This window comes from Pelodiscus sinensis, chromosome 3, assembly GCF_049634645.1.
Source record: "Pelodiscus sinensis isolate JC-2024 chromosome 3, ASM4963464v1, whole genome shotgun sequence".
NCBI classification, from domain to species: domain Eukaryota; kingdom Metazoa; phylum Chordata; order Testudines; family Trionychidae; genus Pelodiscus; species Pelodiscus sinensis.
The window spans coordinates 139,083,053-139,098,717 of record NC_134713.1 but is presented as its reverse complement, the minus strand read 5'-3'; the positions used below and the strand labels follow the sequence as shown (position 1 = coordinate 139,098,717).

The window sequence follows — 15,665 nt, the reverse complement described above, 5'->3', positions numbered from 1 at the left end:
ACATCAGCCCCATATATGGGCTACCAGGGTTAGGGATTTCAGACCCACAGAGGAGGCTCCATCACATCTTGAGGCTTCTGCCCCATGGGACCTTCAGGGGTTTGGGATTCTGTTCCACAAGATATATTGGGGCTTCAGTGTCATGGGGCCACTCAAGGGCTCAGGCTTTCAGACCTGCAGGAGGTTCTGAGTTTTCTGCAGATTTGAAAATATTTACCAGAGCTCCACTCCAGATGACTCTGGCTAAATTTAAGCACTGATTGAGCCTAATCACTTGTATTTGACTGAACTATGCATAACATGAGGAAGGCAGCATTCATGGAATACAACTCAATTTAAACTACAAAAATACAGGACCTCAGCTGATGAGCTGAAGACAGCTTTCTCAGTTCAGATAAGGCGGCACTGATATACACAGCAGGTCAAATGTATCCCATCCAGGATGGGGAAGTTGCATGTACATTCAATCCATCTATTATAGAATCATAGGGGATATACAGTCACCCTCGTAGTAAGAAAACTCAGGCTGGTGGACAAGGCAATTTGTTGTTTGCAGTACTGAAATGATAAATACACCTTTGCCAAGGCTTCTCTGACCCCTGGCTTTTCCTGAGTTCTTTTGAGTGCCTACCAGGCTACTCCCCGCCCACCCCGAGTTTGTACAAAGTGGTAATTTTATCATCAAAAGTAAGGGTACGTCTAGACTACATGCCTCTGTCACAAGAGACATGTAGATTAGGCTACCAGACATAGGAAAAAGAAGCGGCGATTTAAATAATCGCCGCTTCATTTAAATTTACATGGCTGCCGCGCTTAGCCGACCAACAGCTGATCAGCTGTTTGTCGGCTCAGCGCTATAGTCTGGATGCGCGGGTGGCGACATCAAAGGTATTTGTCGACCACCCAGGTATGCCTCCTGGGATGAGGTATACCTGGGTGGTCGACAAATACCTTTGATGTCACCACCCGCGCATCCAGACTATCACGCTGAGCCGACAAACAGCTGATCAGCTGTTTGTCGGCTCAGCGCGGCAGCCATGTAAATTTAAATGAAGCGGCGATTATTTAAATCGCCGCTTCATTTTCCTATGTCTGGTAGCCTAATCTACATGCCTCTGGCGACAGAGGCATGTAGTCTAGACGTACCCTAAGCAATTCCTTTCTTGTAGACAGCAAATGTCTTCCCAACTTTCTTCCAGTACAAACAAACACACAGAAGAGTCCTCTGAGCTTGTGAGAGTAAAGTCAATGTTATCAGTGGGGTGCTGTGGAAACAAAATGCCAGCAGCATTCCTGTCTGGAAAAACAAAATAATCAAGCTGAGGGAGTGTGAGATAGAAGAGGCAGAAGTAAAAGTTATGAGGCCAAAGCGCTTTCTTATCTTAGGCTCCTTTAAAAGGGTGGGGGAGGGAAGGGGGGGGAAGAGAGAGAGAGAAACAAGTAGCTGGTACTCACCAAAGATCTTTTGCCGGTTTTCGGGGATGGAGAGGAACTGAAGCCCCAGAATGAGTACTGAGTGCCCCAGATAGTCTATACACACTGCCAAGATGCCTACTTGAGTCCATTTGATATCCTTTCACTTTGCACTTTGTTCCTCTCTTATCTTGTTTTTGCCAGGCTGTGCAAGATGAAAAGAAATTGTATGTAGGATCAAGTTTTCTCTAACAAGTTCCCAGTAGATACTTCCATCTGCTTTCCCCTTCTCCACAAGAGATAGTACCCCTTCCCCACCTTGGCAACTTGTGCTGTTCTTTTCACATCAGAACATTGACTTTTAGCTGGAATTACAGGTAGATTCAGTGAACTAGGATCCTGCCCTTCCTTCAGAGGGACCCAAAGGACATGAATATTGTACCATAAATAGGGACAAAAGGAAAGAACTGGCTCTGTGTAGGCCATGACTGTGAACCTCTATAACCCTTGTTAGCCCTATATTAATACTAAGGGGCAAGAAAAAGGTTTATTTGCTATTTTATTCTGGTCTGCTTGGCTGCATAGAGCAATTATTGGTATATCTGTAAGCTTGTCCCATTCTTCTGCCCATGTATCCTAGTTCCAGCCCTAACTGTAACACTTACCTGCATTTAGGACTTAGAAGATATGTTTATCATGCATGTATTGCCAGCCATTGATGCTGTACACACTGTGTATATGTTGGGTGGGTTCTTTCTTGCCTCTACCATGCTATTTTTAAGTCTATAAAAGAAGTATCATATTGACTTCAATTAGTAAGCAAGCTTCCATGTAGAAGACAAAATGATGGATTTCTGTTATTGATTTATTACTCTCTCATCAACGGAGGTACAACTGAGGAAATGTTTTGGTACAAAAGGTATCTCAAACACACAAATATGAAACATTGGATCTTGCATCTGTCCATGAATAAAACATTATGGGTACGTCTACACTGGCCTACTTTGAAGTAGGAATAAGAGATCCTCCGGAAAAGGGCTTTATTCCGGAGGATCGGGCCAGTCTAGACGCTCTTTTCCGGCTTTTCTACAAGCCGGAAAAAAGCGGCGGACATCTTTATTTAAATCCCGCAGGGGATATTTAAATCCCCCGCGGATTTCCCTATTACGAACTTGAAAATTAGCATGCCCCTTTCGGAAAAGGGGCCAGTGTAGACGTAGCCTATAGCTCTTCATTGTTCTGAAGTATTACTTAAGTTCAAATGAGGAAGCTTCTTATAGCTTTTTAAGGCATCAAGAAAAGTTCTTAAATATCCAGAACAAAACATGGCTTCATGTTCCCCAAACTACTGATTTTTTCAATAGATAAGACCTTATAGCATCTCTTATCTATTCCTACTGTCCCTCTTGTACCCTGAATTCTGTCTTCTCCTCTCTCCTGACTTCTCATTTTGGACCAGATTACCCAGGAGTGAACAAGAAGCAGTTCTTGTTGATCCTTTTTAGTCCAGCCATTGTTGTCTAGACATTCACACAATTATGTTAAAAAATAAAACTAACAAAGTAAACCAGGAAAAGAATAAAAAAGTCCCACCAGAGTCCAAACATAAGTGATCTGAATGTATTGGTCCCAAGACTGTACATACTGATTGAAGTCAATGGCAAAACTCACATTGACTTAAGTGGGAGCAGGGTTGCGACCATAACGTTTTCCCTCTGTTTTTCATCTTGCAACATCATGTTCTCATTCTCTGTTATGTTTTGGTCTGATGTAGGGTCTGAGCAACTTAGAGCAGGAAATTGTGCCATATTCACCGATGAAATACCATGCACACCACCTATAAATAATGACAAATGCTACATTTGTCATTGAATCCTAACACTGGAGATGGAGAAAAAATTAGGACTAGTCCCTCCCTCAGGGTCTAAAGCAAGATTGCTCCAAAGAGTCTATTCTTCAGGGCTTTGACCAATCAAAATTAAAATGTTCCAAATGATGAAATTTCTACTTTCACAAGAAATTTATTTTTGGACTGATCACATACTGCCCACAGCATTGCTTCAGCACTGGGAGATGACACAGGGGTGTATGTCTATATATATCTCCCAAACATAGCAGGTATTGAATTTGAACAGAGGGAGGCAGGCCCAGATAAGGCTTAAACCCAGAAATATGAGAGTTTTTACCAGTGCTCTTAAAATAACTATTTGGCTGCAGTTTTCTCCCAACTGGGGCTCTATTATCAGTTGAACTGTCCTAGAATTCTGTGAGGTCACAAGCAGGGGAGGTTTGAACATTCCCTTGCTAGCTCAGTCTGGAATATTTTTATGACCTGTTTACTTCTGCATCTGAAGACACAGCATGAACATTTGTCCCTGCTCTCCATGGGAAAAACTAATGACAAATTCTGGAGACAGGAAATAATCTCCAACACACCTCATATGGGTGATGTACACACTGCTGTAAACTCTACCTAGGAAGAAAGGAAATCACATTTGCTCTTATTGATATTCCAGGGATTAGAGATACTATGGGCTGCTGTGTGCTGGTCTCTTCTCAGACTTATGAAGGTAAAACAAATTTAAAAATAAAGATTTTACATGTTTCCTAGTCTTTCTGCTTGTTACTTACCAGCTTCTCAATCAAATCTCATTCTTGATGCCTGTTCTTACTTTTTAAATTTTCTTTTACTTCTGTTGGCTAATTTCCTTTCATGTTACTCTTTCCCCTCCTCTTTCCTAAAAGTGCTTTTTTCTGCCACTTTCTCTCTTCTATTTCTTCATTTGAGGCTTATCTCCAGCTCTGTGCACCTGGCTGGGAGAAATAAAAGCAAAAAGATCCCTTATTTCCACAAACATTGCTATCGCTATCTGATTGGTTAAAATCTCTTTCTTCAAGAATCAGCTAATTGGAAGTTCCTCAGCTCAAAATGAGCCTCAAGGTTCCAAAGGAGTTTCAGGTTCCAATTATTAGCATGGAAGACTGAGTGGCAGCTCCTTTCTCCTGTGAAAACCTGGTGCATCAATAATGGGACTTTTCCAAAAACCTCTGCAAAGCAGGTAAAGACTTCCCTTGAGTTTTTCACTCACATGACAAAGCTTATGGCCTGTTCCTGTAAAGTGCTGAGCATCTAATTAGAAAGAATTGAATGCATCTGGTCTTATTTTCAGAACTGCTGAGTACCCATAAATCCCACTGAAGTTAAAGGGTGCTGAGCCCTTTGAAAAAAGGAGTCAGTGTTGTGTGTTCTAGAGATGGCAATGCAGTACAGTATGGAAAGAGTTTAACTGAAAATATATAGAGCTGCCCAGTAGGATTATAGGGTAATATATTGGTGGACTGTAATGTTTCTTCACGATGTGTGTTTTCTACTCTGAACTGTTTCAGACCCATGTAATCTCTAGTGTGTGCATCCTTTTTATTTGCCATTGAGCAGTTCTGTCATCTGAATGGAGAAAAGTTTTTATCTTTATTATTTTTCATTTGCATTTTTGACCCTTATTATTTGTGTTATCATTATGTCAAAGAGCCCATGAATCAGGATATCATTATGCCAGGTACTGTATACACACAGAACAAAAACACAATAGCAATGGCTCCTGGAGAGCCTCGGCTTCTATATGCCACTTACTTCAATGCAGGAAATCACCAAGACCTTGCCTCAGGGCCTCCTATTCTGTTTAGAGGAATAAAGCATGAAAACATTTTGGTGTTCTGGGTTTCTGTGCAGCATTTAGATGTCACAGTAATGAGTGTTATCTAAACGCCCGGGCAAGCTTTCTTAGTTTTTTATATTTGTTTCTTTAAGATGACTTTGTTAAAGGTAATATTACTACAGGAAAAAGAAAACATGTCTTTTTTAAACCAAAGATTCAGGGCTGGTCTGAGGAAAGCGAAAGAATAGAGCAAATATACAGGCAGCTGAAACCCCAAAAAGGGTATTTTTCTGTCACCGGAGTCTGCTTTTGCTTGTTTAAGTTTGTGGCTCACCTCTTTTCTTTATTTTTCTTTAAAATTAATAAAGTATATTTGTCACTGTTACATTGTCCTAGTTGCAAATGTTAAATGCTGTATTGGTTTCATAGCATTGTCACAGAGCAGGACTTCGTGAATTGCTGAGTCTGAAAGATTCTGAGCTCTACAGAAATAGTTGGACGTGATTTACCTGGTAATTTTCTTAATGATTAATTAGTTCTATTGTAGTTGCACACTTAATCTCAGTTAGGATCAGAGGCCCATTAGGTCAATAACCGTACATGCAATTTAGTCAAAGACAAGTCACAACAAACTTTGAGAGTGTGTTAGGATGGAGAAGTGTAATATAAATAAATTCATATGACTACATAGGCTACAGTGCATGCTCAGCATGCTCTGATGGTTTACACACTTAAGTGTGTTTCCTGGACTAGTATAGCTGTGCACTCATTCAGAAACAGTTTAAAGGTGAGGCAGCTGGTTATAGTATGACATTAAGACACAGTCTATCCACTCTGCACATGTGCCTTTTAAAGGTGTCAAGAGACCAATAAGCCCGAAAACCTTTCTTTAGGTATCCCCAGTTGTCTGATTCAAGTGTGCTCAGGGGCACGCAACCCTAGAAGAGAGCAAAATTTAAGCTGAACTTGGAAATACCTAAAGCCCTGCAAATGTGCAGCTATCTGCTTTATATCTGTAGAACATGTTTGTGGAATAGCTGCAAATACACATTTTGTATCTGCGCAAGGCTCTACAAATACGATCCCAACCTGTGAATAACAAAATATTAAGAGCCTATTTCAGCTCCTAATCGACAAAGAATAGTGATGTAAAAAGTGATTTCCACTTCAACATTAACTTGTCTGCTTTGATTTAATGCAGGAAAACATGATTTGTCACAGTAAACCAGGACAGCGTCTGGCAGTCCACTATCCTGACAGTGATCAGTACCAGATTCTTCTGAAGAAGCTGCAATAAAGCCTAAACAAGTAGGGTACAATCTCTCCGTGCAGGTAGTTTCTTCCTGATCCAGTAGGACACCGATCTGGCTTACAATTCGAGACAGGAGACTGGATATGCTTTCCAAACTTTCACAAAACCCAATGGTAGCTGGTCTCAGCGGTATTTTGGGGCTCGGCCTTCCACGGGTTTAATTACATGTGTGTCAACATACTTGTTGCCTGGCAGCCGGGTTCACTCTGTTCCGCTAGCCGGAGAGAGGGGGAGCGGCAGCCAGCGCTCTCCACTCGGCACCAACCAGCTTCCTCTCCCCCCAGGGCAAGGGGCACCCGGCACTGGTGGAGAAGGGGCAGCTCTGCCTCTGTGTAGCTACAGGCCTCTCCTCGCTCCGGCCCGGCTTCGCTCCGTGGGCCTCCCCGCGCTGGCCCCAGAATCCCCTCTCCCGGCGGAGCTGCACCTGCTGTCGCCCACGAGCGGCTGCAGCTACCGCGCACCGGCCGGCAGGGGGCGCTCCATGGCAGGTTAACGTCAGAGCGGAGGGGGCGCTGCGAGGGCGGGCTGCACGGCGGGAGAGGAGGGGGTTCCAAGGCAGGGCGGGGCCGTCCCCAGAGCAGGGAGACGCTCTGGCGGCTCCCGCCTGCCTTAGATCATGTGATCGAGGCTCTGGTGGCGCCATTTTGTTCGACTGTGTGAGCGCCCCCCCCCCCCCCGCGTGACGGTGGTGTCGGTGTCGGGAGCGCGCACGCAAGGGGCCCAGGCGAGCGGCGGAGGACGGCGCCGGGAAAGTGAGCAGCGGAGGCCTCCCGCTCGGCCCCCCGGCGCCGCCGCCATGTACCGCTCCAACAGCTCCCGCACCGGCCCGCCGCCCTCCCACCGCTCCAAGGAGAGCAGCTCGGCCGGGTCCCGCAGCTCCCGCTCGGGCACCTCGGGGTCTGGGCCGGGCCCAGGCCGCGGCCGCCCCCACTCCTCAGCTTCGCCGCCTCCCCCGTCCCGCCGCCACCGCTCCCCGTCCGGCCACCGCGCAGCCTCCCGCCGCTCCCCGTCCCCGCACCGCAGCAAGAGGCTGCCCTCCCCGCCGGGGGGAGCGAGGCCCGGGAGGAGCCGGAGCCGGAGCCGCCGCGGGGGCGAGCATGGAGACAGCAGCAGCAACAGCAGCCGGGTAATTACCCCCCCACCCCCAGGACACACTCGGTCGGGCCCCGCCCCCTCCCCAGGCTGTGCGAGCGCCCTGCGGGCCAGGCCGTCTGCGCTCTCCTAGCGCTGCGTGCTTGTGCCCCTTTCCTGGCCAACACAGCCCCTGGCCTGCACCTTCCCTCCAGTTGGGGAGCGGACACCCTGTCCTGGTGCCAGCTATCCCACCATGCAGGGACAGCCGCAGCCAGGAAACTGCTGCTGAACGCCCCCTCGCCCCTCATCGGATTTCTCCCAAACAAACCCGCCCGATTGGTAATGCTGATTGTTCTGCTCCCCTGAAGTAGTTCTGATTGGTCCATGACACAGTCGTTTCAGAATCTGACTCCTCTTGCCACAGAACACTATTTGTCGAGTCTAATGGAGTGCCGGCAAATACACCTGTGAGGATCAGTCCTGTGTTTTTTAGAGAAGTAGACAGGAAGGTCTAGTCAGAGAGCGGCGCTTTGGAATAGGTGTAGAGAACTGTCTCTGTTTCCGATTCTATCACTGACCCACCGTGTGACCACTGTTACATTACTTAATTTTCTTGAGCCCCTGGTTCTCCATCTGTACACAGAGAATAAGGATAGCGATTCTTGCTTTGTTTTGAGACCAAATAAAAAGTATTTAATGCTATTATACTAGGACCTTTCATTTCTAAGATCTAGTGATTTTCCCTTCATCATTTATCCCCATTCCAAATAATCCCTTTTATTATCTCTATTCAGGCTTTTATTCCTCTTCAGCTAAGAATTCAAGAATTGCCATTTCAACTAAGAATCCATGATCAAACTATGCTTTAGCTAACTAAACACGTGAATGCATAAAATAGAATATTTAACCAAAGATTAGTTCAAACTGTTTAATAGTATTTTTTGTTTATGGATAATTTATAAGTGCAGAAGGAAGAGAACTTTCTGAATCAGTGTCTAATAAACATTTAAGTTTAAATTTTTCTTGTTCTAGACTCGAGAGCTAGTTACAGGTTCATCAGATTCATTTTCTGACAGTTGTTTAATATGTAGTTAAAAATTCTCATCTAAGCCTAAAGGAAAATATTCAGATTTGTGCACGTAAATCCTTTTTAAAAATTATATTTCAGCAGTGAATATCTTTATCATTTGGTGATGTGATTGTATAAGGATAATATTTAGTCAATACTAGATTATCTCTGAATATGCTTTGCAGTAAGCAAGCAGTTTTGTCTTTAACTTTCAAAAGCTTCCCAACATGGAGAATTATTCTGGAATAACAATTCCTGGTTAATGCCATGTGTGGATGTCCTTATTTGGGAGTAAGAGTGCCTTTTTCCAGGTTAGCTTTGTCCACTGGATTTGACAGTAGTCCAGTGGATTAAGATAATTTGGAAAAAGGCACTCATATTCAAGAATAATAGCATCTACACATGGAATGAACCAAGAATACTTAATCCACACCCTATCTTATTCCAGATTTTCCTGTGTAGACTCTTCCCCCCCCCCATTAGTTGTTAATATGCTTGCAAAAGAGATCCCGAATTATTGTTGCCTAGCACCAATTCTGCTAGTAAAGTTAATCATTGCTTTTTCATAAAATCATAGAACTGAAAGGGACCTTGAGAGGTCATTGAGTTCAGTCCCCTGCCCTCGTGGCAGGACCAAGCACTGTCTAGATCATCCCTGACAGGTGTCTGTCTAACCTGCTCTTAAATATCTCCAGTGATGGATATTCCACAGTCCCTCTAGCCAATTTATTCCAGTGCTTAACCACCCTGAGAAGTTGTTTTTCCTAATGTCCAACTTAAACCTCCCTTGTTGCAATTAAGTCCATTGCTTCTTGTCCTATCCTCAGAGGCCAACAAGAACAATTTTTCTCCCTCCTCCTTGTGACACCCTTTTAGATACTTGAAAACTGCTGTCATGTCCCCTCTGTCTTCTCTTTTCTAAACTAAACAAGCCCACTTCTTTCAGTCTGCCCTCATAGCCCATGTTCTCTAGATCTTTAATCATTTTTGTTGCTCATCCCTGGACCACCTCCAATTTTTCCATATCTTCCTTGAAATGTGGTTCCCAGAATTGAACACAATACTCCAGTTGAGTCCTGATCAGCGCAGAGTAGAGTAGAATGACTTCTTGGGAGCTCACAACACTCCTGTTGATGCATCCCAGAATCATATTTGCTTTTTTTGCAACAGTGTCACACCGTTGACTCATATTTAACTTGTCCACTATGACCCTGAAATCCCTTTTAGCAGTACTCCTTCCTAGACAATTCCTTCCCATTCTGTACATGTGAAACTGATTGTTCCTTCCTAAGTGGAGTACTTTGCATTTGTCCTTATTAAACTTCGTCCTATTTACCTCAGACCATTTCTCCAGTTTGTCCAGGTCATTTTGAATTTTGACCCTATCCTCCAAAGCACCTGCAACCCCTCCCAACTTGGTATCATCTGCAAACTTAATAAGTGTACTCTCTGTTCCATCATACAAATCATTGATGAAGATATTGAACAGAACCAGTCCCAAAACAGACCCCTGCAAAACCCCACTTGTTATGCCCTTCCAGCATGATTGTGAATCGTTCATAACTACTCTCTGGGAATGTCTGTCCAGCCAGTTTATGCAACTACCTTATAGTAGCCCCGTCTAGGTTGTATTTCTCTAGTTCATTGATAAGAAGGTCATGCAAGACTGTGTCAAATGCCCTACTAAAGTCTAGGTGTACCACATCCACTGCTTCTCCCTTATCCACAAGGCTTGATATCCTATTGAAGAAAGCTATCAGATTGGTTTGATATAATTTATTCTTTACAAATTCATGCTGGCTGTTACCTATCACCTTATCTTCCAGATGTTTGCAGCTAGATTCCTTAATTACTTACTCCATTATCTTTCTTAGCACTGAAGTTAAACACTCTGGACTGTAGTTTTCTGGGTTGTTCTCATTTCCCTTTTTATAAATGGGCACTATATTTGCCCTTTTCCATTCTTCTAGAATCTCTCTTGACTTCTATGATGTTTCAAAGGTGATAGCTAAAGGCTCCGATACCTCCTCTATCAGCTCCTTGAGTGTTATAGAATACATTTCATAAGGCCCTGGTGACTTGCGGACATCTAAGTTTTCTAAGTAATTTTTAACTTCTAAACCTACTCCGTTTCCACTAGCATTCTCTGTTAGGCATAATTTCTGAGTGCTCTAAAATCAACATTCTTACTCTGTCTCTATAATTGCATTGTGTCATGGGGGTCCTGATAGTTAGGGCTCGACAAATAATACAATCTACTCACCCGTGGCAAGAAGATTGCAACCCGGAAGAGCCGAGTTTGGGCGATCTGCGCATGCGCAGAACGATCTGCGCCGGACAGCGCGGCTGGCAAGCGGGGCTCGCCGCGGTTCGGCGAGCCCTGCTGATAGTATTCGTGCTCCAATTTTGTTTGAGTAGGGAGTTCATGAGCTATCTACTGGTAGATATCTACTGGTAGATCGCAATCTACTGGTAGATCTCAGGGGCTCCAAGAGTAGCTCTTGAGCCCTCTCTGAACTGTGCACCTGCACAGTACATTTACATTAGATTTCCTCATGTAATGTAGGCGGGGCTTCAAGGAAGGGGCGGGGCAGTAGATCTTCACCTGTTCTGAGACTTAAAAAGTGATCTTAGTGGTCTCCAACCTTTTTACACCCGAGCTATAGCCTTCTGCCCAACTGATCTCAGTTCAGCATTTTTTCATCTTGTGTATGGCACCCACTGCCTCTTTGGTGAAGCAATCCTGAAAAAAAGGTATTAATCTTGGATTTTTGGCTCTGGAGGTTGGCAAAGTGCAGAACTAAAAAAACTGAAACGTGTGTTTTCAGCAAGACTAAATCTCTATTGAAGTAAGAGGATTTTTAGGCAAGCTATTGCCACAGTAACTAAATGGCTCACGAAGATATGCTGTGGTCACTGACCTATAGCTACCCCTGTGCATTGAGTTTAAGCCCTACACTTGACAGTTTCTATGGACTTATGCGCATGCCTTGTTCTTTACTGGAATTCTGTAGGACTCATTTTGGAAGCTTTAACCTGAGACCAAAACTTTTGGTTTAAAAATACTATTTTTTCCACTAAGCTCTAAAATTCATAGTTAGATGTTCATCTGCATTTAGAAGAGTTATCAAGAAAATCAGCATTGATCAAATAGAGGAAAAATTAAAGGATAATGTGATTATGCTTCCTGAACAATGGAACTTTGAGTGTGATCCAAGGAAAGCAAGTCACTGGGTCATTTGGTTAAGGCTTTTTCCTAATACAGAGCCCCCTCAACGTGAGCTGTTCATAAAATTTTTGGATCCTTATGACTTTTTCATGGAGACCAAGAAATAAGGAGGATTATAGCATTGAGGAGCAATGAGGGGAGGCTGTTGGAACAGTGTGGGGATAGAGAGGGTCTTAGGAGGGAGATACAGGGATAAGAGAGAGGAGTAGAAGGGTTTGGGTCTGCAGTGAGGAGAGGGTGAGTTATGGGGACAGGAATAAATGATGAAGAGAGGAGTTGGGAAAAGTGGGAGGCTGAGAGGGCTCTTTGGGATGAGTGGCAAGTGGAATTGAGGGATTAGGTTGGTGCAGCAGTTTGAGCCATTCTTCCTGACCTCCTCCCTCAGTCTATAAAGATCAGGGGCCTTTCCCCTTTGAGAAGTAAACTTTTCTTCCTGCCCCTATGTGAGCTGGGATCTAGGAGGCTGCCTTGGCTGCTGGGAATCTGAGCCCCTCTGCAAGTCAGAAGGCAGGACGGGGATGAGAACACCCATTGAGTTGAATGGATCAGTTCACAAATCTCAGAATTATAGTTTTCAAGTGGTGTTCAGCTTCATTGGTTGCATTTATTCAGCCGAGAACATCTCAAATAAATGTGTTGTTTTACGCTTTTCTCTAAGTCTTTGTCTATGATAGCACTTTTTTCGTAACTTTTTTTGATTGGGGTGTTAAAAAAACCCACTCCTGACCCACATAAATTTCATTGACAAAAGCACTAGGGAAGTTAGAGAGTAGTCAACTACCCGATAAGCATAAGCTGGTCTGGGATGCTGCACCTCTACATTTAAAATGCAGAGCTGCAGTATGAGTGGGTCTCGGAGCGGGCACAAGCCGGGCGGGACTGCTTAGTCTCAGCTTGAGCTGGCTCCAGGAGCTACCCCTGCTACAGCTCTGCTGAGCTGTCCTTACTGACTAATCACATAGTCGATACAAATTGTATTGACTACATGATTAGCCAGATAACCCCAATTTAACATCATTAAAAAGCACCGGTGTGGATGGTGCTATGTTGGCAGAAAATGATTTCCTGTGAACCTAGTGACTGCCAGTTGTTAGAGGTGGTTCAATTATACTGGCCAGAGAGCTCTCTCATCAGCATGGAGTGGCTGTACAAGAGACCTCATAGTGGCACAGCTGCAGCAGGACAACTGTGCTACTGCAAGGTCTGTAGCATAGATGTAGCCTAAGATTCCCATGTTGCAGATGGCTTTGCAGAGTTCCTTCCCCAAACATTAGGACCAGTTTGGGGGAAAGCACTCTGCATTTCTAATTTCTTGCCCCTTTCTGTGTCCAGCACTCCTCACAGCTCACCCATCCCTGTATGCTGTGGTGGGGGGAGATGTGGGTAATCAGATCAATAGGTGTAATGGAGAGTCTGTTTGAGGAGTTGGAGCTGTGATGACACAAGCTATGGATCTCTTAAGCAGTTGAATGGAGTATAGACAGTTCCAGCAGTGAAAGAGTGGGAGCTGTTGGAATATAATATTTTAAAAAATGTGATGGAAAGCAGGGGTTCTGAGCTGTGCAATAAGTAATGTTAGGGAACTGCTGTTGCCCCAAACCCCCCATGTCTGTCCCAGCTTCCTCCATGCTTGTCCCTGCACTCTTCCTGCATCCTCTTCACAGCTCCTCAAACTTCAGGTCCCATGCTGACCCTTTTCTGTCTGTGAGGAGGGAAGACCATGCTGATATGCACAGGCAGAGAGAAGGAGGTAAAGACAAGATGCAGGGGCAGTAAAGAGACTAACTTGCAGCCAGTGCATTCTGTGATTGGAGGAATCATTACCAAGGAGCCAGAGGTGGTGGATGGAGAGAGATGGGCAGCGAAGTGATGCACAGTGTACTGAGAAACTATTATTTAAAAAAAACAATAACAAAGCAATTAAATGCCCAGAAACTTACATGCAGAGTTAAGGTTGCCACGTGATGCCTCATGCCCTTCCAGAATGAGGAGTGTGGCTGAACTTAAAAGTGAAAACCAGAAAATGAAGAGTTAAGGCAATACAAAATTCAACTAAGTCTCTTCCACACAGTTCCCCCACATGTGCTAAATGTTATCTCCCCATTACCCTTGCACTAAGGATTCCTTCTGAGACATTGCCTTCACTTTCCCCTGAGTAAGCCCTGCTGACCGCAGTCATCTATGCTACCTGACTGCCGAGAATCCCCAGGGGAAGAAGATGCCCTTGCATGTGTTTTCTGACATCCTACAAAACTCATTGCTGAAATGAGGTGTGTTTCATCTTTCAAAGTATACAGCTACCTCTTATCACAGAAATAGCTCTGTGATACACATTGCTTCAATAAATCCCTTCATCATTCAGTATAATTACACATAACATGGTGGAGGCAGTTAGAGTGCTTGCAGATAAATGCTGGAATTTTAGATCTGGGATGCATAACATAAACAGTAGTACCTGCTCTTAGGACTTCCTAATGTCTGCTCTTTATGGTGTCTCCCTTACTGATCAACTCCCAGTGTATGTTTCCAGACCTTGGGATCAGAGTTAAGGTAGTGATGTAGGAACAGTATATACTTTAACTTTTTTTATGTCCTTGTTTTCTGATGTTTACATTTAGTTATCACTCTCCATCTTCAGGAATGTCTTGCTGTGCAACCCTAACACCCAAGAACTTCATTAACACAGTATTTAATGTTATAAGGGAAGTCTACAAAGGTAGCTCACTTAGACCTTGCCTACTTAGATACAATAATAATTGTTGTTTTTTAAAGTTTAACACAATTGTCCTAATAGAAATAATTTGGAGAATGCTAATGTACATGAGGCAGTTGTGGCCACTGGGACTTTAAACACTGTGGTGTTTATGTCAGCTCTAAGTATGGTTAGACAACAAGGAAGGTGATGAAAATGTCAGTACATGCAAAAGCTCTGCTTTTACTGAGATTCACATTGGTACTGATTTGACAGCAACATGGAGAAACTTCTGCTGAGAAACTCAAGTCTAGGTGCTGCTCAGCCATAGGGATAGGAAAGTGACTGTGCCCTTCCGCAGCAAACCTTCAACCATTTAATTTGTTGATTGGCTTTAGAAGGTCTTTGTGCCCACTCTTCAGATAGAATAGTTATTGCAATCCAGGGTTTTGTTTGGAACATGGCCTTCAAAGCTTCATTAAGTAGGTGGCTTATCAGAGGCAGTAGTGCAGGGGTGTGTATGCACAGGAGAGGCTCCCGTATTGCAGCCTCTGTCTGCAGCAGCCCAAATTTGCTGCAGACAGAGGCTGGTCCACGGCAGCAGCTCCTATCTGACCTCCCCGTGGACAGGGGCTACTGCTGTGGACCAGCCTCGGTCTGCAGGGAGCTCAGACCCCTGTGGATGGGCTGCTGCCAGAGGCAGCTGGTCTGCATGGGGAGCTGTTTTTTAAATTGGTTCCCCGGCAGACTGACTGCCATGCTGTTGCCTCCAAGATGTTATGTGATTATGTGACTATTCAATTTCATGATATCTAATATCCCTACTACTGACTTCACTAGTATTTTTAATGTAGCCTGCTGTAAAACTAGGCAAATATCTAGATGAGTTGACACATCCGCTGTAAGACCTTTATGTACCCACAGTGGAATGTGTGCCCCTAGTTGAGAACTGCTGATGGAGAGCAGTGGTTCCCAACCCTATTTTATACTGGGGACCAGGAAACCTGTTCACAAACTTTTCATGTACTTGTAATGTCTTATTTGCAAATTCACTATGCAAATAAAATGTTGCCAGTCCACCAAAAGCCCCAGCCCTAACCCAGCTCCAGCTCCCAGAACCCCTCAGTGTCAGCCACTGATCCCAGAGTCCCTGCATCCAACCCCGCCAGTGCCAGCCCCCCATCCCAAATGCATCAGTGCCAGTCCCCCTCCCCTTTGAG

The 15,665-nt window shown here is 44.3% G+C and overlaps 2 protein-coding genes across 3 annotated transcripts in view; one reads left to right on the top strand and one right to left on the bottom strand.

Moving 5' to 3' along the window:
* The window catches only part of ABCC10 (ATP binding cassette subfamily C member 10), a 31,846-nt gene extending 30,259 nt beyond the window's left edge, over window positions 1–1,587 (bottom strand). Inside the window, exon 1 of the mRNA XM_075924991.1 lies at window positions 1,456–1,587. The gene's annotated coding sequence lies outside the window, so the exon portion shown is untranslated. The remainder of the gene's footprint in view (window positions 1–1,455) is intronic.
* A 2,204-nt stretch (window positions 1,588–3,791) lies between these two features.
* Window positions 3,792–15,665, top strand: part of ZNF318 (zinc finger protein 318) — a 49,821-nt gene continuing 37,947 nt past the window's right edge. Inside the window, exons 1-4 of one of the 2 annotated variants that reach the window (XM_025188785.2) lie at window positions 3,792–3,983; window positions 4,312–4,472; window positions 5,499–5,581; window positions 6,271–6,377. Coding sequence is in view for 1 of the 2 variants with exons in the window: in XM_075924987.1 (XP_075781102.1) it covers window positions 7,178–7,507 (330 nt within the window). In the remaining variant the exon portion in view is untranslated. Of the gene's footprint in view, window positions 3,984–4,311; window positions 4,473–5,498; window positions 5,582–6,270; window positions 6,378–6,924; window positions 7,508–15,665 lie in introns of those variants that run through there. The other variant, XM_075924987.1, reaches the window with a different exon arrangement.